Raw genomic sequence first — 27,636 nt, 5'->3', positions numbered from 1 at the left:
AATGATTCAAATACAGGGTGTCAGACACCCATGAGCCCTGCAGTATCACAGGGTAGTGTCACAATAGCCACACACACAGCTGTGTTGAGATCAGATACTGTGTGATACTGTAAACTATCATTTCTGGCCCTGGCCCATTCATGCTCTGCTATTCCATCTTGCAATTCACAGCCCATTCAACGCCTCACTGGTTGAAACACGAAGACTGGGACATCCACATAATATGGGATGAATAGGATTTCAACATTAAGATTCTTTAACATGAAAATTGTTCTCTTTTTTTTTTAGGATGGGTTGGGTGGCTCAGAAAGACAAGTTTGAGATAATTCCTGATGCCATCGTCATCTTTTTTTTCCTATAGGAACGCGTCGCCCAGCCAGAATTACCAGTTTTTTCCCTCCAATACATCTATGTGCCAATCTTAATACCATCTTGTCACGGCAGATAGATGGCGGGAGCGGACAAGCAATCTCCTCCACATTAGTCACTTCGCCGGCCCCCATCCTCCCCCACCTCCCCCAAACACACACACACACGCACACACACACACACACACACGCACACACAATCTCCCAAATCCCACCACAGCAGCAGCTGCTTTTGCTCCAGACCTTCTCTGATTGCGGTCCTCCGGCGGAGCCTGACGGCATGCGCGCACCTGCTCACGCTGACCTCCCATCTATCTCCTCCGCGCCTGCACCGCCACAACTGCAGGGATTAGCATGTCTGGAATAAAGGATAAGTGAGGGAGGGAGGACGGCGGCCCCTCCTCTGCCTCTAAAATGCCTGGTCCCGTCCTTCACTTGTGGCGCGGAGCGTGTGTGCACAGCTGGCTGGTTCTCAGCCGCCGTGGATGCGAGCTGCCCGGAGGATTGTGGGCTGTGTGAGAGCAGCTCGGAGCTTAACACGAACAGGCTTAATCAGTGCTGAGTCCGGGACAACTCGCAGTGATCTGTAACATTAAATGAAGGCGAAAACCACCCTGATGTTTGTTAGCAGGAAGTACGAACAGATTAATCACCGAGAAAACATTGAATTTGATTCAATCTTAGAGCACAGAGGAAGAATCCAAAAGGAAGAATATAAATGATCTCAAAACAAAGCAGAGCCTACTAAAGGAAGTGCTTATTTTAACAGGAAAAGGTGCACTACTACTAGCTGATTCATGACTTTTAGAAGCCGCCTCGTTATTTTAGGCCTGACACAGATGACATTTTAAAAGGAACAATGCAACTAATTTAGTTCATATGCTTTCATAGCTGTGAAAATGACCATCTTCTGTGAATACAAGGTTATAATAAAGGGCAAATTGCCAACTATCTGGCTATTAAATTATTTGGGTTGGATGTTAAGTTCTTTCCTTTCTTACAGTGAATTCCTGCCTTTTCTCACCCTTCTTTTGGCCTCCAAAAGCATTTCTGCATCGGTCCACCACTTCTATTTAAATGAAGGCATCGTGACGGTGACCCAGAATGCATTTGGGAAACCAAATACACTGTATCGACTTTGTGCCGTGTGTTCAACGTTGCTATTTACATCTGCCATTTCAACGACTCCCGACATGTTTAAACGTTCACACCGACGGACATGTTTACTGTCTGACCGCGTCTGTCTCAGGGCGCCGTGCGCGCCCCCTCCGATCCTCACCCTCCCACCCCACCCCACATGTTCCCTGGCTCGGCACTGGTCACAGGTGTTCATTCCTCCGAGCCGGTCTGAAGGATTAACAGCTGCCGTCCCCGTGTAATCTGTCACCCTACAGAGCCAACATCACACAACACACACACACATTCGCATTCTGATTTGGATATGACAGCTGCACACACTTAATACACACACACACACACACACACACACACACACACACACACACACACACACACACACACACACAGACAGACAGACAATTTACACGGAGCAGAACCGCGCGGGCGATTCATCATTAGTTCCAACCCATGCAAACGCGCCCGCAAAAATAAAAGCTTCAACGTTCTGCATCCTCTGGCTCTCACGAAGCAGTTGATGGCAGAGAATGAAGTCGAAGCGGAGACGAGGTGGGAGAGGAGGAGGGGAGGTAAAAATGCAAGTGTGATATTTGCTTGATTTCTACAGGCTGCAATGCCGCCGTCATCATCATTCATATGCATCCCCAGGGAGCCTTGTTTGAAAAATGGGACTGAAGCAGCCGCCCCCCACTGCCCCCCCCGAACCTCCCCCTTTCTGTGGCACAGTCTCCACACACACACACACACTTGTTTGCAGTCTTGTTTGGGAAGTACAGCCTGGCGGGGCCCCCTCCCACCCGCACCATCCTCCCCCTCCGTCTCCCCACAGACGGGGATCCAGCTCGCCTCCTTCCCTCCGTCACGCGGGTAATCAGCCTCTGCCATTTCATTTGGCTGCGTAATGAAAGCAATCCCAGCGCGTCTCGCCGCCCAAATAATGAGGGGCTGCCTCGCCCCCTTCCCTCAGCCACACCCCTCCCCCGGAAAACCACCGTCCCCACCCTCTCCTCTCCTCTCCCAGCCCGGCTGTTAATGGATGAACGCGAGCAAATGTGCGCGCGGGGTGCTTGAGTGTGCGAGGCACGCAGCCTCGCCAAGTCCTTTGTGTCTCTTCCCCCTTTTTCCTTTATGCCTGCAAATGAGGCCGTTGCAGAAGAACGCTACACTCTCAGATCGCAACATCCTGGAATGTTTTCTTTCTTAATTAAATACGTACCCAAAAGGTTTTTTCTTTTTTTTTTTCTAAACTGGCAGTTCTGTGAATACTGACCTTCGAGTACAAAGCTGAAACTCACAGGTCACGTTTTGATGATTTTTTTTTTCCTCTTCCCCATCAGGTCCAAAAACTTTGCTTCTTTCACATTAGGAACTACAGAGGTGAGATACAAACACGGAGCGTGAGAACCGAGTTATTCACAAGATAATGATCAGATGAAAGGCTGGAAAATTAACATAAAACTGTGTCACAGAAGTTTTCATTATTTCCTCCCACGACCATCCAAAGCCCTTGTGGGCTTTTTCCAGCCCCACAGGTTCAGAGCGTTTGATCTACATAAAGATCTACAAGTAGAATCGAGACTCCGTTTTTTTTTTTTAAACCACCGCCTTGAATATGGATGAGACGCCACAACACGGGAGGTAATTTATACAGCTCATCATCTTTTACTGGTGACAAATCCAGGAATAATCACAATGATCGTCATCAATACACCAAATGATAAATGTGAAGATGAAGAAATGATGGTGTACGTTATTGATATTGTCCTGGGGGGGTCAGAATCGTAATCTGAATTTAGATTGTATCGGTCCATTAACTCAAGTGCGACCTCCCCACAAATCAACATAAAGTGACTCTGTCAGCAGACTATTTGGAGAAAGTCTAAAGCTATCGTGCCAGGTGTCGTCTCCAGATCCATCTGATATGGGCTCATGGCAATGATGAGATGAGAGCAGTGAGAGAGGACTTTTTTGTTTTGTTTTTTTTGTTTTTTTTTTACAAAGCACCAGCATTGCAAGAGAAAAACAGGTCACAGAGCCCAATGAACAAACCGATGAAGCACAACTTCTTTGTTACAAGAAACAAGATGCACCAAACCTACAGAAAAAGTCGGGCAAACACTCAAAGAAAAGCAGCTTCATCGTGAGAGACAGGAAATTAGCAGGATTGTGTAGAAGAGTATCAGAAATATACAGTTATTACTGTTAATAAAAAAGATGATCCCAAACTCTTGAACACTTTTTCCAATTAACTAACTGACTGGGTGAGGGAAAAAAACTTGCAGAATACAGCGAGGTGATTTTTCACCAGCAGTCATAATGATGAGGTGTTTTTTTTTTTTTTTTGTGAAACAGCAGTAATTCATGTTAAAAAAAAAAGAATCCCCTGCAAACCGAAGCACCAATACATTCAGAACAGAACAGAGGCATTCCAGAGCACGGCCGACTTCTTCTGCGCTTCATTCAGCGGTTGTTGGTTAAACTCAGTGAGAGGGGAGGATTTCACATGTCCTGGGTTTGGCTCCTTTCAGTCCCAACAGTGGCCAAAAGTTCAGGCATTTCATTTGAATAGTTCCTCCACAACACTCTTGGCACAGGTACAACAGCAGTGGTGGCTGTGGGCTTCAAAACCCCCTGGTGTGTTGAATCATTAGAGTAGTCCGCTTCCCAAAAATAGAGCGAGCAACACAGCAGCACCCTGCCAAACACTTTGGATTTACGTTTTCCACCACAATTCAACTCCGGAGGTCCAGAAGAGGGTCCGGGTCAGTCAGAGTGTCTGCACGAGCACGGGGAAGAGCAGCGAGAGGTGCTCGGCGCCCCGGATGGGGAGTTTGTGTGTGGTGTAGAAGTGGATGACCTCTGGGATGGTGTCAAATGGAGGGCTGTTCTGTCCCAGGACGTACTTCCCGTCCTTTAAATGGGTGAACTTCATATGCATGAAGCCCTGGCAGCTCCTGCGGGGGAAGCAAACAGGAGGACGGGATAAGAGAAAAGACAAGAGAATGAAAAGACTCTAATGTTAGGGAGAAGGAGAAAGTGCAGGTGACGTGAAATGTGGGCCAGGCGCATCGCCACCGAAGGCTTCCCGCACGTTATGTCAAGGAGGAAATGATAGCCTGGGTCCACCTCGACATCTCTCTCCTGCCCTCCGAGAGTGGAACTCTAACCGAGAATTATCGCCGTGTCACAAGTGCGGCAGGAAGGGACACGGTGATGGACGAGCGGCCGCGTAATGGCACAGAAAAGGGACGACAAAGACGGGAAGGGTGGAGACGGAGGCACCTAAACTGTGAAAGAGGCCTCGCAGAGAGAACCGCATGTCTTCCTGTCAGGCAGCATCACACGGACTTCCCCTTTAAGAGCTGGCCAGACACTTGCGCTGTGTGTCTAATTATAGCAGGACCGGGGTAGATAAAGGCGGAAACGGGGGCCTGTAACTGTCGCTGCTTGGGTAAACTGCACTTAATTTGAAGAGCCGCACAGCCAGAATTACTGGCTGTGATTCAATAAAGCCAGAAAAGACTCAGTTTCCATCACTCTCTGGCCCACTGAGGGCTGACCCTCCAACACATCTGTCGTCTTCCACCTGCTTTCATCCAGTCATGCTTGGGTTTTTGTAGTTCAATCTCTATTAAAAGCTTCCAACTACAAATATTAAAGTTTCTTTAACTCTGTCTGACTTTGGAGTGGTTGTTTCTTTTTTATTAGATATCTCATTTTCGTCCACGCTGTCCACATAAGTGAGAGATTGACACGTCGTGATTCACTGACGCAGAGACCTTGCTTGAACGTCTCCACGTGACATGAGTGGCATGCTTGGAAAAGTCACACCACCGCGATAAAGACAAATGCAAGGGAAATTCCATTTGAGTTACTTTTTTTTTGCCCACATCTTTTTCAAAATACGCAAATGCCTAATGTCATGGTATCTTATCTCGTCTAAAAAAAAAAAAAGAAAAAAAGAAAAAAAAAAACAAGTTGGCAAGGTGATCTAACGGCCAAACAAGCCGTCGTTCACATAAACAGGGTTTTGCAGCGGGAGGGGGCGAGAGCGCTCGCAGTGTTTACACATTCCACTGAATGGACCTGATAAAAGCATGTGACACAGGGCTACAATCAAGGGTATTGTGTGCGGGTTGCCGAGATGGAGGATGTGGGATGCCCTCTGTGAGAGGCGACGAAAGCGGAGACACTTATTTCAAACACGCAGATTATTCTGTTTGCCATACACAATAAAAAAAAACTCTCAGAAACCAAAATGTGAAGACAGAGAGGCCGAGGTACTGCTGGTGGACAGGACTTTTTTTCTTCTTTTTTTTAATGACACAAAGTCAACATCCAGAAGGCCTGCAGGGCGGCGGCGTTGGGCTGGCGGTTATCCATTAATTAGAGAGGTCAAAGTACCCACTGCCACCTCATTTGAGTGTGTTGTGTTGCAGGCTTCAGGCTGTCATTGTATACAAGCCTGCCTGAAGTCCCTGATGCTGTTTTGTCTGGTGCTCAGGATTATGTGGCACAAGCCCTGTGGGATTTGTTTCAACTCTTCCAATTGTGCCTCGTCTCCCCTTCGGTTCCTTCTGAAACTCGTGCGGCAAATGCAAAGTCCGCGCGTTTTTTGCGTGAAAAGCGGCCAGATGTTAGCTAGGTTTGGGCGAGACGTTGCGTTGGGGAGACGCACAAGCAGACAGAAGCGGTGACCTCCTCCAGCGTGTCAAACATTCCTGGCTCCTTTCAATAAGTAATGCATGAGCTTGTTTACGTGTCACTACAACACCAGTGACACAACTGCACCCCGTCCCGCTGCTCCACCACGCCCCCCCACCTCCCAAATCCCAGCCCTCGCCATCCACCCCCCCTCTCCTCCCCGATTCCCTTCTTGTGTGGCCCGCAGAAGGTGATTCATATTCATTAGTGATTACGGGGAGGATGATGTGTGCACTGAAGTGTGCTCTACCTGCCTGATTACCACTTAGAGGGCCCACTGGGGCTGACGAGGGAGGGTGGCGGGAGTCGGGGGGGGGGGGGGTCACAGAGAGGAGCCAAGGATAGGGTGAGGACAGAGGGATGATGGGAAAGCGGCTGTGGGGCCCGAGACGATAGATCGCGGCACTAATTACAAGGGAGAGATTTGACCAGATAAGCAGTATTGTGGCCCTGCAAATGAGTATCGGGCGAAGAATCAGTGCTGCAATGATCTTCGGTGGGGGTGGGGGTGAGGGTGGGGGAGTGGGAGCGGGGGAGAGACAGATGGGGAGGTGTGGAGACTGCAAAAAAAAAAAAGAAATAGTGGGTTGGGGGGTTGTCTCTCTCACACACACACACACACACACACACACACACACACACACACACACACACACACACACACACACACACACACACACACACGGCTCGGTGGAGAAAAGAGAAGTGTGAAATGAAATTGTAAAGATGTTGATTGGAGAGTGTGCACGTGTGAGTGTGTGTGTGTGAGTGTGCATGTTTGCGTGCAAGTTACCGCAGAGACAGGGAGAAGTCAGAGCGGTTGGTCTGGCTGTTCCGCACCAGGTAGCTGCACTCTTTACAGAGCGTGAGCAGCGACTCGGCCTCGGAGCGGGACAGCGAGCCGTGATACCATCTGAAAGACACACACACACACACACACCACACACACACGTGTGATTCATGTGATCGTGAACATACTGTACATGCCGGAGTGTAATACGCTATTCATTTCTTTTCAGGAGAAAATGAATCGATGTGCTTCACAGGAGAGAAAGAAATGCATCGCTTCTTTCACTTTGCGTGTTTCATGAATATTAAGATAGTTGGGTTTTGACCAACACTATTAACGATGCAATAAACCTAATAAGCCTTACTAATTAATTGATGCAATAAACCTAAATATTGGTTCAGTAAAGCACAACTGAGTTAATAGGAAATTGTTTGGGAGCAGCAATCAGCAATGGGACTGCGTTGAACACAAATTGGCCGGGGCCGTGGACAGAGTGCTACAGGTTCAAAGTGATGCTGGTTCTCTGTTTAGTCATAAGGGAGCAATGGGGCATTAATAATCAAGCAGCATCCTCGAGGGAAAACTGCCTCTTGCGTCATGTGTGCTTATGGGGTGTCGTGCTCGGATTTCATTAGCGAAACCGCCTTTTATGTGCACGTAAACAGCCCGTAAATAACGCCAATGATGTCTGGAATTACAAGACCAAAGTAAATGCGTGTTTTTAATGTTCCGACTTAATTAGTTCTCACTCTTAACCTTTTGCAGTTCTGTAAGCTCTGATGAGTGCTGCTTAGTCGAAACGCATAACGGCTACGATTTAATGTGGCCGCGGCCCCCTTAATAGATCAAAGCGGGGCAATAAAGCCGATTTTGGCCTGATTCGCGCAATGCAAGACTCTGTTCTGCTGAAAATAATCAAAACCCCCTATAATTACATTGCCCCATGCATGCCCAAGACAACAGCAATTAAAGCCACGCAGAGATTTAGAGGATTCGTTTTCGGCACATTAGCAGCAGAACTTAGAATGATGCTACACGTCTTAGCCGGTTCGCCAATGCTCGTGCTGCTCCCGACCAAAGGTCGATTTTTTTTTTTATGTTGCAGGTAATTAAATCCAGGGCAGCAGAGACACTCAATCAAAGGCATTAAGTACAAAAGCATGCAAATCTCTTAATCTGATTAAATCCCAACGGAACGACGGCTTCTGCGGAGCGACTGCATTACATACACCTGCTTCTCCAGCGGCAGCGCCGGGTCCACTCTCTCCCCGACCAGCGACAGGCCCTCCTGCGGCATGCGGAACTTCATCCCGCCTCCCGCCAGCGGGCTGGACCTGGGCCCCGGGGGACGGAGGCGCTCGGTGGGGGACGAGGAGCGGTCCCACTCTGCGCCGTCAAACTGCGCTGTTGGCAGAAGGGGGGGGGGGGCACAATATTTACACAGTGTGATAACAAAAGGGGATAAAAACCTCCGAGCCAGACGTGTGTAAACACCAGACATCTGGCCGCTGTGGAAACCAGCCAGAGCACGGAGCGGGTCCTAGGCCTGACAAACAGCGTTAACGTCACCGTGATGAAAAACTTTTTGCGTGACAGACGTCGTCTCTTCCCTTGTTCCCTTGTTCATCTTTTCCTTCCCGCACGCCGCACTGTCGACGACTTGTTTTGTTGGCGATTCCAATTCCTTTCTGGAATTAATCACACCAGCAGACTGTGGTGCCCATTATCCCTTTTCGTGCCCATTTTCATGCCAGTCAATCCCCCGAGCTTGTAATTAGAAATTAAGTGTACCACAGTGCTGCTAAGCGGCCCCTTATGAATACGGCAAAAACAACCGGCTGCCGCAGAAAAAAAAAAGAAAACTGCAACACGGTGAGAGGCGGAGGGGTCGGAGGGGGTGGGGCTTTAAAGTGGTGACAGACAGGCGTAGGATGGAGGCAGAGCAGATGCAGAGCAACAGATGAGGTCAAGGATGTCAGGGTGACTCCCGGTGCACATGTTAGCAGTTATGAAGGAGAGCAGGGTGAGGGGGTGGGGTTTGTGTCGAGGGTGCGGGGTGGGGTCACCTTGCTCTTTGACGGTGGGCTCCTCCTCCAGCTGACCCACCGGGGCAGGCCAGGGCAACTCCGACATCTCCCTCATTTCTGACAGAGGAGGGGGAGGAGGCGGAGGAGGAGGAGGAAAAGGTGAAAAAGGAGAGGGAGGGGGAAAAAAGAAAGGGAGCGACAGAGTGAGAACACAGCAGATGGGCCTGGAACAAAATCAAGTTGCCGAAGCGGCGTTGCGAGGAAGTCGGCGGTAATTAAGAGAAATCAGGTGCAGGATTTGAGCGAGGGCGAGAGGTGCGATGCGGAGGAGTGTGCGAGGAAACCGACGCTCCTGTTGGGATAATGAGGAGGCCGCTGCACGTGGTTCGCTCCGTCCCACATGTCATGGTAAACAGGACGGATCGATTCTCGTCCTCGTGGTTCCCCACTTCATCGCACTCGTAGGAAGAGAAAAAAAAAAATCCCCGTCACCATTCAAAAGCCGTTCATCACGCGGAACAGACTGGGAAGCAGCAGATAGAGCTGAGGGTACGGGAGAGACATCGGCGTCTGTATTATTTATAGTAAAGAAAACTGTCTGGGGTGGTGGTGGTGGTGGTGGTGTGCAAAACAAAACGGGACTGCTTATGCCAGCGCTGTGGCACGCGCAGCTTCCAGGAGCAGGGATGCAGAATAATGCCCCGCACGTTCATTGACCTACCTTCAGGAGGTGCGCCGTGAGAGGCGGGCAGGACCTGAAAATAGCTCATTATCCGCCGTGGCGTGCAGCCATCTACTGTTCCTGCTTCGCTCCGGCCTCGGCGACGAACCAGCTACCACCTACCAGCTGCCACCTACCACGTGCATTATGCAATTTCCACAGTTTGGGCGCCGCACGTGCGAGGCCTCCCCTCCCCCCAGCCGGCTCCTGGGGAGGGAAGCGGACTACAAAACAAATAATAGAGGAAAAGAGGGGTGATGACTTAATGAGTCGACATATCCAAAGGACCCCCCCGCCGCGCCCGCCCCCGCCACCTCCCACCATCATCAACCCCCCCCCCCAGGCCCTGCGACATCAAAGGCCACTTGAACGGGCGTTTTGGAGAGAGGACCCCGGGTCTGTACATACATGCCTTTCGCCCCCTTCCCTCGTTAATTATTGAGCAGGCAGACACACTCCGCCACTTTCCCCAGCTCCCTGTGAATTATTGATGCATGGCGCAGTACAATGGCCCCATCTGGAGCGGGCTGCTGCCGCCGCCGCCGCCAAAGCCAGAATTCAAGTGTGGTCGGCCTGGCACCGCTCAGCGGGTAACACACGCATGCAAAAGCGCACAGGTTCTCATCGCAGACGCTCGCACACAGAAATAGATAAATAAATATGGCCGCCGCCACATTCTGCTGCCCGTCCACTCGCCATCACATCACATGTCACACCTTTAAACCTGAGAGGAGCGTGACAGCAGCGAAGAGGGGTGTAAATGAGAAAAAGGGGGAAGAAGGGGGGGGGGGGGCACAAGGAGGGAGGAGACGGGACTGTGCTCAGCCTACTGAGTGACAGATAAGCCCCGGCAGTGGTTGGTGAAATTCCATCAAGATTCCTCTCTAGCGAGCACAAGACAGCTGTTGACAGCAGCCAGACAATTAGATTGGCCCCCAAAAAAAGTTCTCCCCAAAGGTTTATTTTTTTGCTTTTTATTTTTTTTTAGAAATGCAGATCTTCTTGTTCACTTGATCAGGCCGCAGCACAGTGTAATCAAGCGCGTCGTCGCTGCAGAGGGAAATTGCATCAACTCCGCGTCTAAGAGCCGCAATTATTTTTGGACCCGATGAAAAGAGACTCAGGTGACAGAGTGGTCTTTAGGTCTGGTTAAATTTAGCAATGCAGCCACGCAAAGAGGGGAGAGAAGAGCCAGCAGCTGCTGTCATCAAAGCAGACATCAAACAGGCGGCAGGAGCGTTTCTGTTCAGCCGACTGTGCACACAGCGCTTTCCTCAAACACCATCCAGGGATTGGATTTCGTATGATTACAGACGTGTTGTCTGCTTAATAAAATACTTGAAAGGTTGTTAGAATGTGTCGTGCAGTCCACCGTCTGTCTGCAGACATCTCTGTACTTTCGTTTTTAACTTTATTTTCCTAAAAAAGCGCTTCTGCTACTTGCAGAGTGAGTGCACTGGTTTTGCCGACTAGACGTACATCAGCAAAGTCTACGTTTTATATCGCTATATTAATGAGCTTCTTCTCCACATTGCTGCCACATACGTTTTGTGTAATGTTTGTTTCACCCACAACTTTTTCTTCATTGTGAGGCCGCGAGGGGACACAAATTCCCCAAAACTCAGGTAATTCATCCAAGTTCATTATCAAATTACAGCTACTTAATTAATCTAATTCACGAGACAGTTGTACTTCTGTTGCACTGTTAATGCTGCTAATTGCTCGGAGCTTTGTTTCTCCCAGTTGTGCGATCAGTTTGTTGGCTGCATTACAGCAGTTTTAAAAAGATAAAAATCACAAAAAAAAATTAGACTGAAACGGAACATTTTGTCCTTTGTTAAGAACATCTATCTTTTTGAATCTATTTCCACACATTGGAGGGGCCTCACACAGGGCACAAGCAACATGGCAGGGTGATAAATTTGCAGATGTGTGGCAGAACTGACGGAGCTCTGTTCCATCTTAGCATACTGCTGCAGGTTCCTGCTGCTGACTAAGGCAGTAATTACAAGGAAGACAACTTGTCCTTGACTGTGGCTCCAGGGGCGATGTGACATTATGGAGTGGACAGCGATGGCACGGTTATGTTAATACCAGAGGAAAACAGGAAAATGTGTTCACTGGTTGCAAACCAACGACAGAAGACTCTGTTTAAATCAAACATTGACACCAAGTCTTTGGAGGTCTGGGGAAAAAAAATAAGAAAAATAAAAAAATCTCAAAGTCAACGGCTCATTACAGAACAGACATCAACGCAGCCCACACCAGACTTCTGAACTGTCTGAAAACAAAACGGCTGAGTGCGCAATGAATACAGACAATCAAGCCATGCCACTCGCTGGCGAAAGGAGAACATCTGGCTTCCATTCAGGGCTAATAGCAACCTGTGGCTCTGTCACACGTGAAGGGCTGTTGCTGCCTCCGCTTTGTTCTTCAACGCAAGACAATGAGGCGCCCTAATGGATTACGGACAAAGCCCTCAGTCACTCCAGGGCTCGCCGTTTACATTCACAACTTGAATGTTTTTCTTTTGTTCTATTCAGAAGGTGCTGAAACAAAGAGGTGTTTTTTTTCACTCATTTTTTGCCCCCGTGATGGGAGCGCAAGACAGCAACTCAATATTTTTGTCAAAATCCCACGAGCCTCCTGCCTCGCCTGCCTGCTAACAATTATCACAGAAATTATCCAAGCGGGCGCCGACAACCAGATGAGGTTTTTCTTACCGTGTCTCGGACTCGGATTGACGTGAGTGATGGATAGCTGACATTTCAAAGCGCGGCAGCTGCTTTCTTTGTTCCTGTCGTGCACGAGGAACAGGCAAAAACAATGGAGCCGCTTCATTAGGCCCAATAATGAAGACATCTGTTTGTCTAACAGCCCTGCCATCTCATCTCCTCTGTGCACACTGAGACCTTCTGCCGAGCAAAACGGATCCCATAAGGGCAAACAATTAACACCTTATGCCGGTAAGGAAAGAGAAAAAGGAAGAAAAAAAAAACATTCACACAAGTTCCAATTTAATCATGTGGATTTTGCCTCATGTTGACATCAGCAGTGCACATCAGAGATGACTTCTATTTTCATAGGTATACCTCCATTACTAATTCAGAGTTCTGACGGCATTTTTTCTTTTATTCTCCCCCTTTTATCAGCCCTCACGTAAGTGGGGGGAGAGGTATTATCTCCTTTTCCATATTCCCTTGCATTAGTCTACTGCCCTGCTCCGCTTCCATCATCTCTGCATCTCGTCACACCGACAGGCGAGGCGGAATCACAGAGGACCTGCCTTTTCATTAATGTGGCAGATGGGTCACGCCAAAGGAGAAAAGAAAGAGCAGTAAGGCGAGCGGCTGAGAGCGAGACGAGAGCAGGAGAGAGGAAACGTGCCAGAGAGAAAAAGGAGGTAAGTGTGAAGGAGAGCAACTGGAGTACTTCCACTCTGCCAGTAAATTGATGAACAACACACTGGTCAAATGCGCCCAGGGGGAGGCTGGTTACATCCAAGGAAAGCAGCATCTTGCAGCCACTTCCAGAGACGGAATGAAAATTTCATTTTCTTTTGATATTTACTCATTCGTGGCTCACACGCACACAGGCATCTCTCATTTTGTGATGCACGCATGCAAAGCAGTCTGTTAGAGGCTGCTGCTGTTCTGCCTGGACACACCGCAGGATCATCAGTGTAAATGATTTTGCTGCTTTACAGTACATAGTACAAGCTGTTAAATGAATGGTGCTATTCAGAAAAAAACTCTCAAAATTAGCTCAGAAAATCTTTTTCTTTGAAAAATCTTTTCTTTTTCTTTTTTCTTTTCTTCCACACAGGCAGATTTAGAACAACCTGCGACCTAGGCCAACTTTTAAATGCAAAGTGTAACTGTGTTGCAAGTAGCAGAAAACACTTCAATTTATATGGCACCTGAGTGGAATTATTTTTCTCGAAACAAAGCATGTAATGTGTATCACATATAAGTATATCGATAATGTTGTGTCTCAAGGTGTCTCAGTGATGTATAAAGGGCCCCTATTATGAAAAACTAACCAATTTAATTTCTTAAGTATGAAAAACAACACATTACGCATTTCTAGATGGGCTAGCTTCATCTGTGCTGCAACAAGCCGTTCGGATTTTGCTCAACTTTCTATATCACAAGCCAACCTGATTATCATATTGACGCCTCATCAGACCTTTTTTTTTTTTTTCAAAACATCACTGCGTGAGAACTGGAAGCCATCTTCCCCGCGAGCTTCCCCGCTAGCTTCCTCGCTAGCAGTGAGTGGCTGGCCAATCAGACAGGAGTGGCCTGTTCCAAGGCGGAGCCATGGATGCAGCAGGGGGAGGGGAAAGAGAGCCAGGAAAGATAAATGCTTGTTTAGTAAGGCCTGTACACCTCAAACTAGGAGTTTATGAACAATCAAACCTTGTTTATTGACAGAAGAGGGCCCAAAAAAATTTTGTGAATCTGGAAAGGGTCAAAATATGACCTCTTTGAAGGCCGAAAGGCATTGGAATGACCAAAAAAGGAAGATTTTCATCAGCAGGAAGTTGGTCGTGCACACTGCTTTCTACTGAGCAGCTGCAGAGTGAACAGAATGGAACTATAATAGTAATTGCTAGAGGTCACACAGTTAATCATTCGCTCCCTCATTTCCGCCTGATTTGAAGCCCGCTCCTCCATCCGTCCTTCAGGCAAACGTCATCTGCACCATCTGAAACACTCCCTCATCCGTCCGTTACGTACAGCTATCGGACAAGGCAATAAGATTGCAGCTTTCATTAGCTCACTAATTGGTGCTGAATGGCTGCAGGGCCGAAATCTCACTGCCGGACTGTCTCTGGACTTCAAGTAATTAATTTCGGCCGGAATTTGAGCCGGACGGTGTTGACTGGCGGCAGCGTTTCTAACGCTGTAATTAGAACCCTGCGGAGTGGGAGGGGCCCCGTGACGTCAGAGCCCTCCGGCGGCCAGGTGATTACGCTTACGCCGCAGCTGGCGGTGTTGTATTCTCACGTCCAAATGGCAAAATAAATAAAAAACGTTTTGGAGGCAAGCTTATTTTCTGGTTGCTTGGGAAAAAAAAACAAAAAAAACTCGCGACTCGCCGCAGTCGGCCCCCCCGGGGATTACATTTAAGCAGCGGAGCTGTGAAAAACTATAATGAGAAGAAATTCCGCTCAGAGGAAGTACTCGCACAAATGCACTGCACGCAAATCCGCATACAATATGCAACAGCGACAGTCCCCCCCCCCACCCCCCAACCCACTCACTCATTTATGCCAGCACGCACTCAACCTCCTCTCACCCCTGATTTAGGTGGCTGACAATCAAAGCAGGAGAGGAAGGGGAAAAAAAATAGCTGAGAATCCACACGTGTGTGTGTGTGTCGGTGATGATGGCGATGCCCCCCCCCACCTCTCCACCCCCTCTGCCTCCCCGCAGTGGGTTATCTGAGTGAGTGTGTCACGTCCGCCGGGAGGCAGGCGGGGCTGCGGGGACAACCCTGTCACCACCGCTGCTGCTGCTGCTGCGTGGCTGGTGTGTGTTCGTGTGAGAGTGTGGTGTGGGTGCCTGTGTTAGCAGATGACTGATTGCACCCTGCCACAATGGCCCTGAGTCCCCCCCCCCCCCCCCCACCCCCTACCCCCTCCGTCCCTCCTCTTGCTTCGCCTCACCTCACCACAATCCCCGACCATTAATTCTCCTGGCTGGATGCCCCTCCCCTCCCCTCCCCTCCCCACCCCTCCGAAGCCATAGGCCCTCACAAACAAGCATCGAGCACTGCCACGAACAAAACCGTAACCTTGGATGTCCCATCCCCATTATCCCCCCCGTCTATGGCCACTCTCTTTATGGTTTTTTTCCCCTCGTTTCTCTGTCTGTCACTTCTCTTTGCTCTATGCTTTAGTGTACGTCGTACATGCCGTGTGCTTTCAGGGGAGGTTTGTGAGCGTCTGCATGACAAGAAGCTGAAGACAAACCCCTCCAACCCCAGCACAAAAGGTGGCCAATGAAGTGTATCAAAATCAAAATGCCACATTTCCGCCTTTTCCCCGCTCTGTTCTCCGACCCACCCCCCTCGTCCCTCGCACGCTGGCTGTGCCTAGCAACGTGGAGCAGGCCTGGGAATATGGATTAAATGCGAGAAAGGAAAATACTGTTGTTGTGTGTTTACACTCCAGTGCGTCAGCTCGCAGCTCCGGCTCCAAATGGAAAAAAAAACAAGGGGTCAGACATCTTGAGTCTTTCCCTCCGCTGCTGCGCTCTCTAATGGTGCTGCAAAACGCTCCTCTGCATGTGGGCTCAGGCTCGGTGGAGGAGGAGGACGACGACAGATAAAGGCGGGAACGATTGGCGAAGTGGGAGAGAGGTGATATTGGCTTTTAAATTAACTGTCCCCCCCCCACTCCCCTCCTTTGAAATCATTCCCTCTCCGGAATAAGTTACAGTGGCTCGCCGCGGCTCCTCTAATAAATGTGATTGAGCATCAACACGGTGTGAATGAGTAAATCTGCGCTGCGCTCTCTTATTACCACTGGATCGGTCATGCACACACAGGCATGTAATTAAATGAGAAAAGGAGGGGGGTGCAAATTCAAAGAGAGGGTGGTGGTGCAGCTGGAGGGGGGGGGGGTTGCATATGAGACAGGGTTGATTTATTATCCCACCACCTTGACCTTGTGACACAGAGATGCAGCTCAATTAAGTCAAGTTGGCCCGGCGTTCCTCCGGGCTGATCCACTCCTAAATGACCCTTCAGTCTGCTGCTTCTCTTTCTTCTCTGCCTCAGCGGCTCTTTTACTTCTCCCCGATTCCCCTCAAATCACAACTGTGCACAGCAGTCGGACTCCCAACGCTAAACCATGTTCATCTACACGATAGAAGATGAACCCGCATTATCACATCGGAGCGGTCTGCCTAAATGTGAGAGACGGAGGTCTAGTCCGGTCCCGTCCAAAATTTGAGCCTGCCCTTTCCAAACGCCTTTATGGGTCCTTAACCAGATGGATCGATGAAGTAAATCAAAAGGAACGTTCCATCTGGCGCGCCAAGTTACTCCAATTACATTCCATGAAACACAAATTAATGAAGGTGTGAAGGGATGTGAGAGAAACCTTGCAAGAACACCAGCAAGCCAGTTATTCTTTTTTTTTTTTTTTTCAAAAGTGCTGCAGTTTTTCCAACAGATGGAACCTTGCCGTGGTTCAGTCCTTCTGCCCTCGCCAGTTCTAACGATCATCTCAGAGATATTCAGGACCCGCCGTCTGACACGCATGTCAGAGGGAAGGAATTAAGAAATCAATAGTCACCAGCAGGAGCCTGAAAGCAGTAAGAGATATACGTGTCACGCTCTCTGAAAAAGTGAAGGTCACAGCACTCTCCGTCCGAATAGATCGACAAAGAGGCTTTTGGTGATGGTGTGCAGACACTATATTAAAAGGTCAGGACAGTTAGATGAGTATTTCACAGTGTTGTATCCGCATCAGGGCTCACATTGGGCTCCTGCAAGGGCTTTGACGTTTAAAAACATTTTACAAGTTCAACTGAAAAAGGAAAAATTTAGTTTAGAAGTAAAAGAATAATTTGAGTGTTTTTTTGTTAGGCACAAAGAGGCTGAAATTATCATTCAATATTTCCCCCATATGATACAAATGTGGTAGAGCCTTTGCCAGAACATTATCCAATCTTATTTGTCGCCCTTTTCACACTAGCAATGTCTGTGGTCACCTGCAAAAGCCTTGGAGATGTTGTCCTTCTTCCACTCCCAGGGCTGGTCGTACTCATCCGCAGGTCTCTCGTCGTCCTGCGGCAGCCTGCTGCTCTCCTTGCACTCCTCCTGCAGTTCGGTGTACAGCGCTCCCAGGCGCCTGCCCCGCTCATCTTCATAAGGGGTGTCATAGAGCTGCACCCCACCTCGTGGCCGCCCCACTCCTGGGCCACGCTGCAGCTCTTTGAAAAGAAGAGAGAGAAAAAAAACACAAGATATAAATTTGTACTCTCGACTGCAAGAAAACCAGGTTGCACAAAGCAACGCAATTTCCCCGTGACAGCGAGGATTCCTCCAACACCTCACCGATTTCATTTTGTTCTAGGAAGAAAATCAAAAATGCCTGTTGAGCTCTGACATGACTGGAATTAAATGATGTGTGCACAGCATGCCGCCGGCTCAAAATCTCATATAAGGGGCTTAACAAAGCCTTGGGCGAGATGCAAAGTAGCAACAGTGTGGAAAACCCAGCCCCCCTTCCGTTGTCCATTCTGGATCCCAGCAGTAATCCGGCGCGCCTCACGACTGCATCAGTGTTTGCCCGTTCAGATTTTCATCACTTTCTCAGCGGGATCCGAGCCAAGAAATGTTGTTTGCACCTGCAACTGTTGCGCCGCTTCCAGGGATAAAAAGCAACGCGTTTGCGGAAGCAAGCGGGAGGACGGAATCTGATTTCTGAGTGTGTCAGTCGGAGCTTCCGAGCTGCAGAAGCAATCAGCAGAGGGGCTTTGATACGCTGACCTCGAAAATGTACCCCTTATTAATAAACAGATGGTACAAAAGGGAGGAAAATGAGGGAGAAATGAAGAAGCGGGCATCTTTTGTGTTCACTCACAATGAGAGTGCCCTCCGGAGGAAAGCAAGCAGGACTAAATGGAAGCGTTCACTAGTAGAAGGCAATGAAAAAACTTTAACCTTCACATGAGGAGACGAAGAAGCCGCTATTGGGCGACCCTTTTGTCACCATGGCGACCAAGTGGGGGCCCTGGGGAAAGGCCCTGAGGTTATAAAGAGGAGGGGGGAGGCGGGCGTAGGGCGGAACGGAGAGGGGCGGAGCAAGGCGGCGGGGGGGAAGGAGGATGGCAAAGAGGAGGTGACAACAAGCACGAGAGAAAGGAAGTGGAAAAGGAAGTGGTGTGTGGAGAGAGGCGGCAAAAAAAAAAGAAAGAAGGGAGGGTGACGGGGCTCGGGGACAAGGGAGGCAGCTGGGGGGGAGGCGGGGTCTGTCAGCGTTTGATGTTAAGTCATTGAGACAGAAGCGCAGCGGGCCTGAATGTGGCTCTACCTGCTCTGGGAACCCGCGGTGGCGGCGGCAGCGCGGAGATGGAGAAGATGAAGGTGTGGAGATAAAAAGGGGAAGAAAAAACAGGCACCAAGGCAATAAAATGAGGAAGTCACAGGAAACACGGCGGCGGGAGACACTGGCGGGGAGCGGGGAAACTGGCAATTTTGACATAGACGTGACAGCAGATTGAGGGGAGTAAGTGCGCAGGGGACTGTTTGCGCATACAGATACACGTGGCAGCGGGAAGGCAAAGAAATCTGTCTTTTTTTTTTCAAATGAAGATGACAATGAGGAGGAGGACGATTAAGAAGCTCGTTAATATGTTTTACTAACAGCCAATGTAAAGGGTAAGTACTATTTTAATAAGACATCTGTCCTTTTTTTCAAATAAGACGTGTGTGTTTTAGGAACAGCTGCACTAAGACCCAGACAGAAGCAGGCAGCAAAACGGCTCAGGACTGACAGCCGCAATTTAACAACAGTGAAAGAGCCTTAACAACTCTGGTGCCGAACTGCCTGCAATCACCGCCGCAAATCAAACCTCATCATCGTCGTTCGTTATGTTGCCACAGATGGAGAAAAGGAAAAAGAAACACTTTCTTGAAGGTCTGAGCGGAGAAGGAAGGTGTCATTTTCTGTAAAGCTCATTCTACAGGCTTGGTTTGGACACCGAAAAGGCAGCACGAGTGAAAATAGAGAGAGAGAGAGGGAGGACAGGACAAGCAATTGGCTAAAGGACAGATTAGAGAGACAGTGAGGCTCCCCTCAGGGCTGGAGAGAGAGAGAGCGAGAGCGAGAGAGGGCACTGGAGATGAGCAGAGATAGAGAAATGGAGAGGCAGGAAGGGGGAAGGCTTTTACACTAAATGACTGGGACAGAGCAGGCATGGAGCAGGGGGGTGGAGAACGGCCAGACAGAGATGTTATGGGAGGGGAGACAAATGGAAAACGATAGAAGTGAGCTACGATGTGGGAGAAAATCACATGGGAGGAGAGCGAGGAAGGGGGGGGGGGGGGGGGGAGTCTGGATACGGAGCGAGAAGGCTCTTGGAAAAGGGGCTTTCTGTGGCGGAGTCGGCAGTGACCACAAGACGGTTAAAATAGCCAAAATAACACTGGTGCTTCAGAGAATAAAAGAGCAGAAAAAGGCATAATAATAAGGACATGGTAATAGGACAGTACAAGAAAGGGAAGGAGGGATGAGAAGGGACGTATCTGATCAGTTAACAGGTCGGCATTCATGAAATTGCTGTCAGAGTATTAATGTCAGGCTCTATTACTCCATGCCACAGGTGTACATGTTATTTATGACGTCATGCAATACACTGGCTGTCCGTGACGAATGCTTTAAACTCCATTTCTTGGGTCTGGTTTGAAGTCGGTCTGGGAGTCTGGGTTTATTGTCAGTGGACATACACGCTTCTTTTTAAAAGTAAGAAGAAAATAAAGTGTAGCAAAGCGAGCAACTTAACACTGTATTTCGATATTATAACTGAACTGGTTCTCACCCGTTATGACCCTCTGTGCCTCATACGGTTCCATGTAGCCATTGTTCTCGCAGGGAACGGTCCTGAGATCCAATTCCGACCGGTGGTCCAAGCGAGCGTCGAAAGGGTCCGAGTAGTCTGTGTCTCCTGCCAACGGAGCCGATGGTACCACCTGAGAGGCAGACACACAGCCGTTAAAGCGCACTTGCAAGAGACATTTTTTGGGAGGGTTAAATAAAGCAGGAGTGCACAAAAAAATAAGAGATGTTTAAGTCCTGGTCTATAATGAGCCCAAATTTATCCAGCACCGTCAAGCTCCACTTCAAATACTCTCAATCACACCTGAACACCTGAGTTACAGCACGCTGGGGACCGAATGTTTCCCGATAATTAGCAGAAATGGCTGTCGCAGCCTGTCACATATGAATAAATACAAAACAAAAAACAAGAAGGAAGCGGTGAGTACAAACAGTGGCTCATCAGGATGCAAGCACTGCAGGATTCTTGACAAACAACCCGATCCTCACATTACAACGGGCTTAAAAGCAAGTTTGCTTGCAGACAGCACGAAAAAAAAAAACATTAACTGGCAACTCTGTTGCCTCCCGCAGGCCACACGCAGCGCCGACACGTCGCCGTCGTCCTGTCAGAGGACGTTTTCCTGGCGTTGGGAAGAAAGCGGCGCAAAGTTAAAAGGGAGCGAGAAGGCTGCCTGATCGGAAGGGGCTTTTGTTCCTTCCTGCGAGCACAGGTGGAAAACAGTGGTCAGCTGGCGCGGTGACAGCCACGAAGGCGGCCATATGGTCGCTGATTCTCCCTTTCCCCTCACGCACACACAACTGCGGTGGCGGACACAAACCCACACACCTCTGGCAAAGAGCTCCTTTCCCATCTCGGCCTCTCCGACAGAGGAAATTGCTGCAGCGAGGGCCAGCTTCCTAAAAGTTCTTACATAACGCGCACACGCCCTTGTAAGAGAATTAATAGATAAATAAATAAATAAACCAATCACGTCCTAATCCCTTGTTGATTCCGTAACAGGTTACCCATCGATGAGCGGACGTCTGCGATGTTAATCAGCAGTGCGGTTGTTCCCACAGACCCTGGGAAATTAACGAGTCGGCGGAAGCCGAGCGGGGGCGGCTATCGACTGGAGTTAAGACTATTACTTCAATCCACTTCAGGTCTTTCGCACTTGTAGCATTTTTTTTCTCTCCCCGTGAGCCGACTCATGGATTTCACTGCTGGGATTTAAAAAAAAAAAAAAAAAAGAATCCACCCTGGGACGCTTAACTTACTCAGCAGATGTGAAGCAGCGTTAATGCGAAGTCCATGGTCTTGTTAAACCCGCTGCCTCTTTCCCTTTTGGAATCTGTCTATTTCCTGGTGGCTGCCTGGTTGACTTTCCCTACACAGAAGGACGTAGCAGGGCACCGTTTCCCAGGAATGCGTCGCTGCACCGGTGACACAAACAGCGCCGGGGTATAAATCCTGCCTCGGCGCGGTGACCCCTTGGCACGTTGCCACACAGCATCCGTTTTTATGGCCCCAAACGTGCTTGTGTAGGGGTGGAGGAGGTGGTGGAGGTGGAGGTGGGGGGTTCTCTCTCTCTCTCTCTCTCCCAGCTTGGAAATCCAAACCCCATTCATTATTTATGGAAGGGATATAAACTCAAGAGAGTGTGGCCCTCTCCAACTCATCGGCCCGCTCGAGCCATCAATAGTAACGACTTCCATCCGGGGCCCGGGGAGCTTACGAGGCGCATGGGGCATAATGTGATTTATGAAAAGAACGCATATCTGTGATGACATGCATAAGCAACCGCTGGCTGATGTAGTCTGATCAATAAAGCTGTCGTGGTGATGAAAATGGCCCGAGAGAGAGTGTGAGAGGGAGAGAAGTGCACAGGATGCATTTTATACTTCATTCACATATAAAATTTCCCATCAGCACCGTCACATCACGACCCGGCCGAGCGTCAAGAGGCTCTTACAGGTTCCGCGTGCTCCTCCAAAGAGATGGCGCTGAGGAGGATCTTGGTGCGGCCCAGCTCCTGAGAGTCCACCTTGATCAGTCTGTGTTTGGGCGACTTCACGTCCACGCTGGACGACTTCATGGGAGAGCCGTACACCGGCGTGGCCGGCTCCGAGGACTCGCTCCTGAGCCTGTTCTCCGGGTCCTCGTAGGGGTCCTCGAAGTCCAGGTCCCTCTGGAGCCGGTAGGCTTTGAGGATCTCGCTCTCGGTGTAGTCGGGCGTGGGCGGCTGCGGCGGCACCTTCCTGCTGCCAAAACTCAGGTAGTCTTTCAGCCACTTGGCCATGGCGGCTCTGCTGCCCGGCGCGGTGGTGTGCGGAGGAGTGAGAGCAGGAGGCTGCAGGGAGGCAGACAGGGACAAGTCATGCATTTATTTGCTGACCTGTGATGTGTGAGCAAAAGGGTTGGATTTTGAGTGAGGTGCGCTTATTTCTAAAGGCGTGTTTCTGACATAAGACAGTCTAAGTATTAGAAGAAGAAAAAGAAGAAGACGAAATCCTTATTAATCCCACATTGCAGAAATTTGGAGATAAGATAACTTTTTTTCATAACAGAAAACCCACAGGTCCTCATCCTCCCCTATCTCCTATTGTGTAACTTCCTACACGCCAAATAATAGCAACCCGCGTGTTTACTCGCGCTCGCGTGACGTTAAACTACACGATGCAACTGGGTAGTGCACGCTGCGTTTGTTTTACAATATCATCTGGATATGGAGCATCTGGACTTTGCTCCCGGGCAGCAATTAAATTTCACAACCTCGTAATAAAAAGTTCAGCCTGATTAGTGTAACATGTTGGCGACAAACAGAGACCGACAAAATAAACAGGATAAACAGGAGTCCGTTCTGTGTTCTGTGGCGTTTATATCCCGTTTGTGATTAAAAGTGAAGTATTTTCCAAAAACGTGTTGCAGGTTTGAGCGCAGCCCCGAGTGCAGCCACGCGCCATGCAAAGCGCAAAATAAGAGCTTTCCTCTTCTAAACTGCTACAACTAACAGCCAGACAGACAACAGTGGGATAAAGAACAGTGAGCGCTGCCACCTCACTCACCGATCTCGGTCAGTCCTTCAGCCACTTTAGACCATTTACAACACGCTTTTCCATGTCGATCCAAATGAAAGAGCGCCTGGAAATCGACAGAGCCGCGCGCCGCTTTCACTTTTCCAAAAATGCGCAGAGGAAAAAACCCCTCTGAAGCCGGAGCCTTTGTAGGGAAATAAAGTGGAGGCGAGAGATCCTGCATCGAGCGACGGCAAACGCGCTAGTGAGCGGAGCGAGTGGGAGCCGCGAGACAAACTCAGCGAGCGGATTTAAGGGGAGGCGCTTCGTTCCCGCAGGAATACCCCTCCTCTCCTCCTGCTCTCTCTCTCTCTCTCTCTCTCTCTCTCTCTCTCTCTCTCTCTCTCTCTCTCTCTCTCAGAAAGCCATCGTTCATCGAAATATCTGCACATCAGAGACAAGGCTCCAGACGAGCAACAAGAGACTTTGTTAAAAAAAAAGAAAGAAAAACTCTTCGACTGCACATGGGAAAACAAAAGGGCAGAACAAGAAATTGTGTCGTTTCAAGAAATACAAGAGAAACAGCAAACGAGAATGTGCACCAGAGATGTGCATAATTTATGTTCATGACATCACTGGAGGATTTTTTTTTTTTTTAGTTTTTACAAAATGTTCACCGCTAATAGAAGAAGAAAAACAACTTTTGCAAAAGCCCCAGGACAGAGCAGAGCAGAGCAGAGCAGAGCTGTTACCAGGATTTGGAGGATCTGATCATCCTGTGGGGGAACTTGAACAGTGACGGAGCAACGTTTCAACAGACATCAGAACATTTCTTCTTACAAAAACAAAAACACCAAAACACTGGAGCCTGTCTCTGATCAAAGAGGCCTGTTGTTCACTGTATGATTGATTCAGTTATCCTGTATTCAGTTAGTCACATCCTCTCATCAACATCAAGGCAGGTAAAATGCATTTTTGCACCATAGTGTGACCCGCTGTGGCCCTCGCAGTGCGTTCAGAGACTTTAAACGCCTGTGTCTTTACGACACTCATGAGCTCACTTTTCTCCAAGGGGCGGGGGACAGGATGAGGTCAATGAAGTAGAATCCCCCCCCACCCCCCCATGCTACAATCAAGCCCCAGCCGATAGTATTATCCAACCAAGACCGCCTGCCATGTGCTTCTGCTCCAGTGTTCACAGAGCCCCATCCCCAGAGAGTCTTAAGCATCAGGAACAGGTTTCAAACTGTTAGTGTGCGAATACTAATGTCACAGCAGGCGTGTCAGTGAAAACAGCACAGCGACCTCCAGTCTTTTTTTTTTCTTAAGGATTAAGATACAGCAGCCATAAAATTGAGACTATTATTGATTTCATGACATCAGTCAGTCCAATAATCTGTTTTTAATGGCATCTGGTATCAGATACAGGATTTCATATAAAAAGTACAGATAGGGCTGAGCTGAATTAATGGCTTGGCTGACTTTTGGCAGAGAATGGGGTCAATTATGTAGATGTAAGTATGCACCTGGTATGAGTTAAACACGGATCTCCTTCAAAACAGTAACCAAAAACATTTTCACAGAACTGTTTAATGCACGTGTGTATGCATGCTCAAACAGTTGTGGGAAATAACCCTTTGTGATGTCACGAAGCTCATTGATCCTTCTCTCTGCTTCGTAACATTACCAGGCGACTCAGTGTTTCACCCGACTTCCTCACAACTGCTTACCGGAGGGTACAACAAAGAATCAGATTGTGTATGGAACAAGGAAACTTGGAAGCTAAACATGTTGTTTTTGTTTAGATATCGATAGAGTTTTGTGGATAATTAATCACATAACACTGCTCCACTTGTGCGTGGGCTGAAAAATGAAGAGCTGGGAATAGCTTCAATGTGGAGTCTTTAATGTGATGGAAGAAATATTAATTTGGGACCAATAACTTGGTAGCCAAGCAGCAAAATATCAAAAAATACTTACTGCGTATGCATCTGAAAAGACATTTAAAATAATTTTGAATAACGTTTCATGTCAAGAGGTTATCGGTTTCGCACATAACAAAAAAAAAGTTGATCAGTGGTTGAAATCCTGTGTCATGTCAATGTAATTTAAATCTTGTCTGTCAGAAGCTGAAGATTCACACCACGGATATCTTGTGAGAACAAGATCAATATGTTGCTCTAGAGATTTTATCTGCTCGAAATTAGATCCACCTTTTCAGTATGTTGATACAGATCTTGTTGACACAACATGGCATCTTGATTGATGATAATCTGATATGATGTATTCCCATAAATCTTACCACCAGAAACCCAGCATTCTTACTGAAAAATACTCTTGCTCTTCCTGCACCAACTGTTTTACTTACATTTTCCTGACTGCAACACTTTCAATTCTGTGTTTGATCTTTAAGTCTGCAATTAACCCCCAACATCCCCCCATTTTCAGCACAAGCTGCTCAGAGAAAGAGCCTGCCTATGACTCAAGTAACACATACATTTAATTTTTGTTTTCATCCCAGTCAGGCTGAGCACCGCAGCTGTGCGGAGGAAAATATTTAAAATCGAAAGGGAGATGGAAAATCAGAGACATGGAGAGAGGCAAGCTGTCGTGCTGAGCAAGAGGAAGCCACATGGGGAGAGACGGAAGAGGGGAAAAAGCATAAATTGAAAGCCGGGGTCTCTCCCAGTGAGAGATTATCTCAAACAGACAGACAGGCAAACAGATAGGCTATACTATTGTGCTTGCTTTTCCCCCCAGTTGCTTCTTGGAAGCTGGAGGTTTAATTTAATCAAACAGAAACAACAAAGCGGCATGGAAACCCCCGGAGTTATTAAGACTACCTCATTAGACAGGGCTAAATATGGATGGAACATAGATCTCTGCATCTGTCTGAACTTCCGGCTTAGTTGATGCTTTACACACTTTGAACCCCATAATCCCCGACATTCAAATCGCTATTTGGCGTGCTGAAGGGCGCCAATCATTGACAAATATGTCCTAAAAGTTAAAACCAACAATATTCTCAACTCATCGGTGGATATTCAAGTGAATTTCAGGGGATGAAAATGTGGCAACGCTCATCTGTGACAAAGGAAGAAGAAAGACGTTAATTTGCCTTGCATTTACTGCCCCCGTTTGGCGATACGGCTGTAATACATTTGGGTTTGACAAAACGGCGACGTCGCCGAACAGCGTGTATCCTCGTACATAAATAAAAAGATGAAAAAAAAATAATTAAAGTAATTTTTCCAAATAAATATTATAGACTATAATAAGAACATGCTCAGTGACAAAACCAAAAATAAGTTAGTAAATGTTTAACTGCCCCATCTCACCTGTCTTTCGTCACATTCTTCACTTCCGGGTTTAATTCTTCCGGTCAAATTCACTCACGCTATTCCAGGGTCCCAGTCCACAGCAAACACACACACATGTCATACGCTCGTCGTACATTATGTAGTATTTCTTCAGAGCTCAATAGTCTTGGAGGTGCACAAATTGTCCGTGAAAATATCAAATGTGTGTATTTGTGCCTGCGGGGCACAATCATTCGCTTAAGCTAAAGTTTTTCGCGGTTTCTGATTGGCTGCTTCACCGTCAAGGGCGGGCACGTATTTTGCTGCCTGCCAGGCTGCAGTGACTTGGGTTTTTGTGTTGAGCATCTTATGGGCCAGAGGAGGTTCTCACCTGGAGCAGGACAGTCCTCCACAGGTAGGCTACAGGTACAGATTATTATTCGAAACTGAGCCACAGCGAAGGCCTGCTCTCATTATTATTATTATTATTATTATTATTATTATTATTATTATTATTATATTATTATATAACAGAATATTGTTATTAACAGAAAAGTGTACTATTATTACTGCAACTGCAATAACATTTGTTATTGGTGGATGTTTTTAAAAATATTTTTTATTGCTATATATATATATATATATATATATATATATATATATATATATATATATATATATATATATATATATATATATATATATATATACGTACACATATACAGATTTTAAGTCAGTCATCTTGCTTGTTTCAGGGTTGCTGTCAAGACAGGAGAAGCTTGGACCACGATGAAGAGTCTCAAGGCAAAGTTTAAAAAGAATGAAGTAAGATCATCAAGTGCATTTTGATGTTTTGACACTGGTGTTCTCTATTCATAAGCTCTATGGAGATAATTTACAGTGGTACACACATCAAGTAGTGTTTTTATCTAGGGTTCCCCCTGTGTGTTTCTGTGGGCGCACGTTGCGAGTGTGTACCTGAGGGGAATTGGGCTTCAGTGTCACTTAGCAGCAGCA

At 48.0% G+C, this 27,636-nt stretch overlaps 1 protein-coding gene across 3 annotated transcripts; it reads right to left on the bottom strand.

Annotated features, from left to right (window-relative positions):
* Window positions 1–3,144: 3,144 nt before the first annotated feature.
* Window positions 3,145–26,855, bottom strand: shdb (Src homology 2 domain containing transforming protein D, b). Of its 3 annotated transcripts, none has more exons than XM_076039337.1 (8): window positions 26,659–26,855; window positions 22,279–22,656; window positions 20,307–20,457; window positions 17,475–17,696; window positions 9,066–9,143; window positions 8,229–8,403; window positions 7,003–7,122; window positions 3,145–4,459 (listed from the first exon to the last, which is right to left on the bottom strand). In XM_076039337.1, the coding sequence occupies exons 2-8, from the start codon at window positions 22,603–22,605 to the stop codon at window positions 4,273–4,275; spliced, it is 1,260 nt and encodes a 419-aa protein (XP_075895452.1). In that variant the 5' UTR covers window positions 22,606–22,656; window positions 26,659–26,855; the 3' UTR covers window positions 3,145–4,272. The 3 variants fall into 3 exon arrangements, with proteins under 3 accessions (XP_075895452.1, XP_075895451.1, XP_075895453.1); XM_076039336.1 differs by lacking the exon at window positions 26,659–26,855 and adding an exon at window positions 23,372–23,622; XM_076039338.1 differs by lacking the exons at window positions 9,066–9,143; window positions 26,659–26,855 and adding an exon at window positions 23,372–23,619.
* Between the last annotated feature and the right edge of the window lie 781 nt (window positions 26,856–27,636).

Source organism: Nelusetta ayraudi, unplaced genomic scaffold (genome assembly GCF_046127955.1).
Source record: "Nelusetta ayraudi isolate G7.1 ecotype Tasmania unplaced genomic scaffold, CSIRO-AGI_Nayr_v1 ptg000059l, whole genome shotgun sequence".
In the NCBI taxonomy this organism is placed as follows: Eukaryota; Metazoa; Chordata; class Actinopteri; order Tetraodontiformes; family Monacanthidae; genus Nelusetta; species Nelusetta ayraudi.
The sequence above is the reverse complement of the archived record's forward strand: the minus strand, read 5'-3'. Positions and strand labels throughout refer to the sequence as shown.

Bases quoted from the DNA above. Each gene is read 5' to 3' on its own strand.
- shdb (XM_076039337.1), bottom strand. From the start codon at position 22,605: ATGGCCAAGTGGCTGAAAGACTACCTGAGTTTTGGCAGCAGGAAGGTG. The intron at 20,458-22,278 runs GTAAGAGCCTCT...TCTGCCTCTCAG, and splicing joins TGGAGGAGCACGCGGAACCT to GTGGTACCATCGGCTCCGTT. The intron at 4,460-7,002 runs GTAACTTGCACG...CTTCCCCCGCAG, and splicing joins GACTTCTCCCTGTCTCTGCG to GAGCTGCCAGGGCTTCATGC.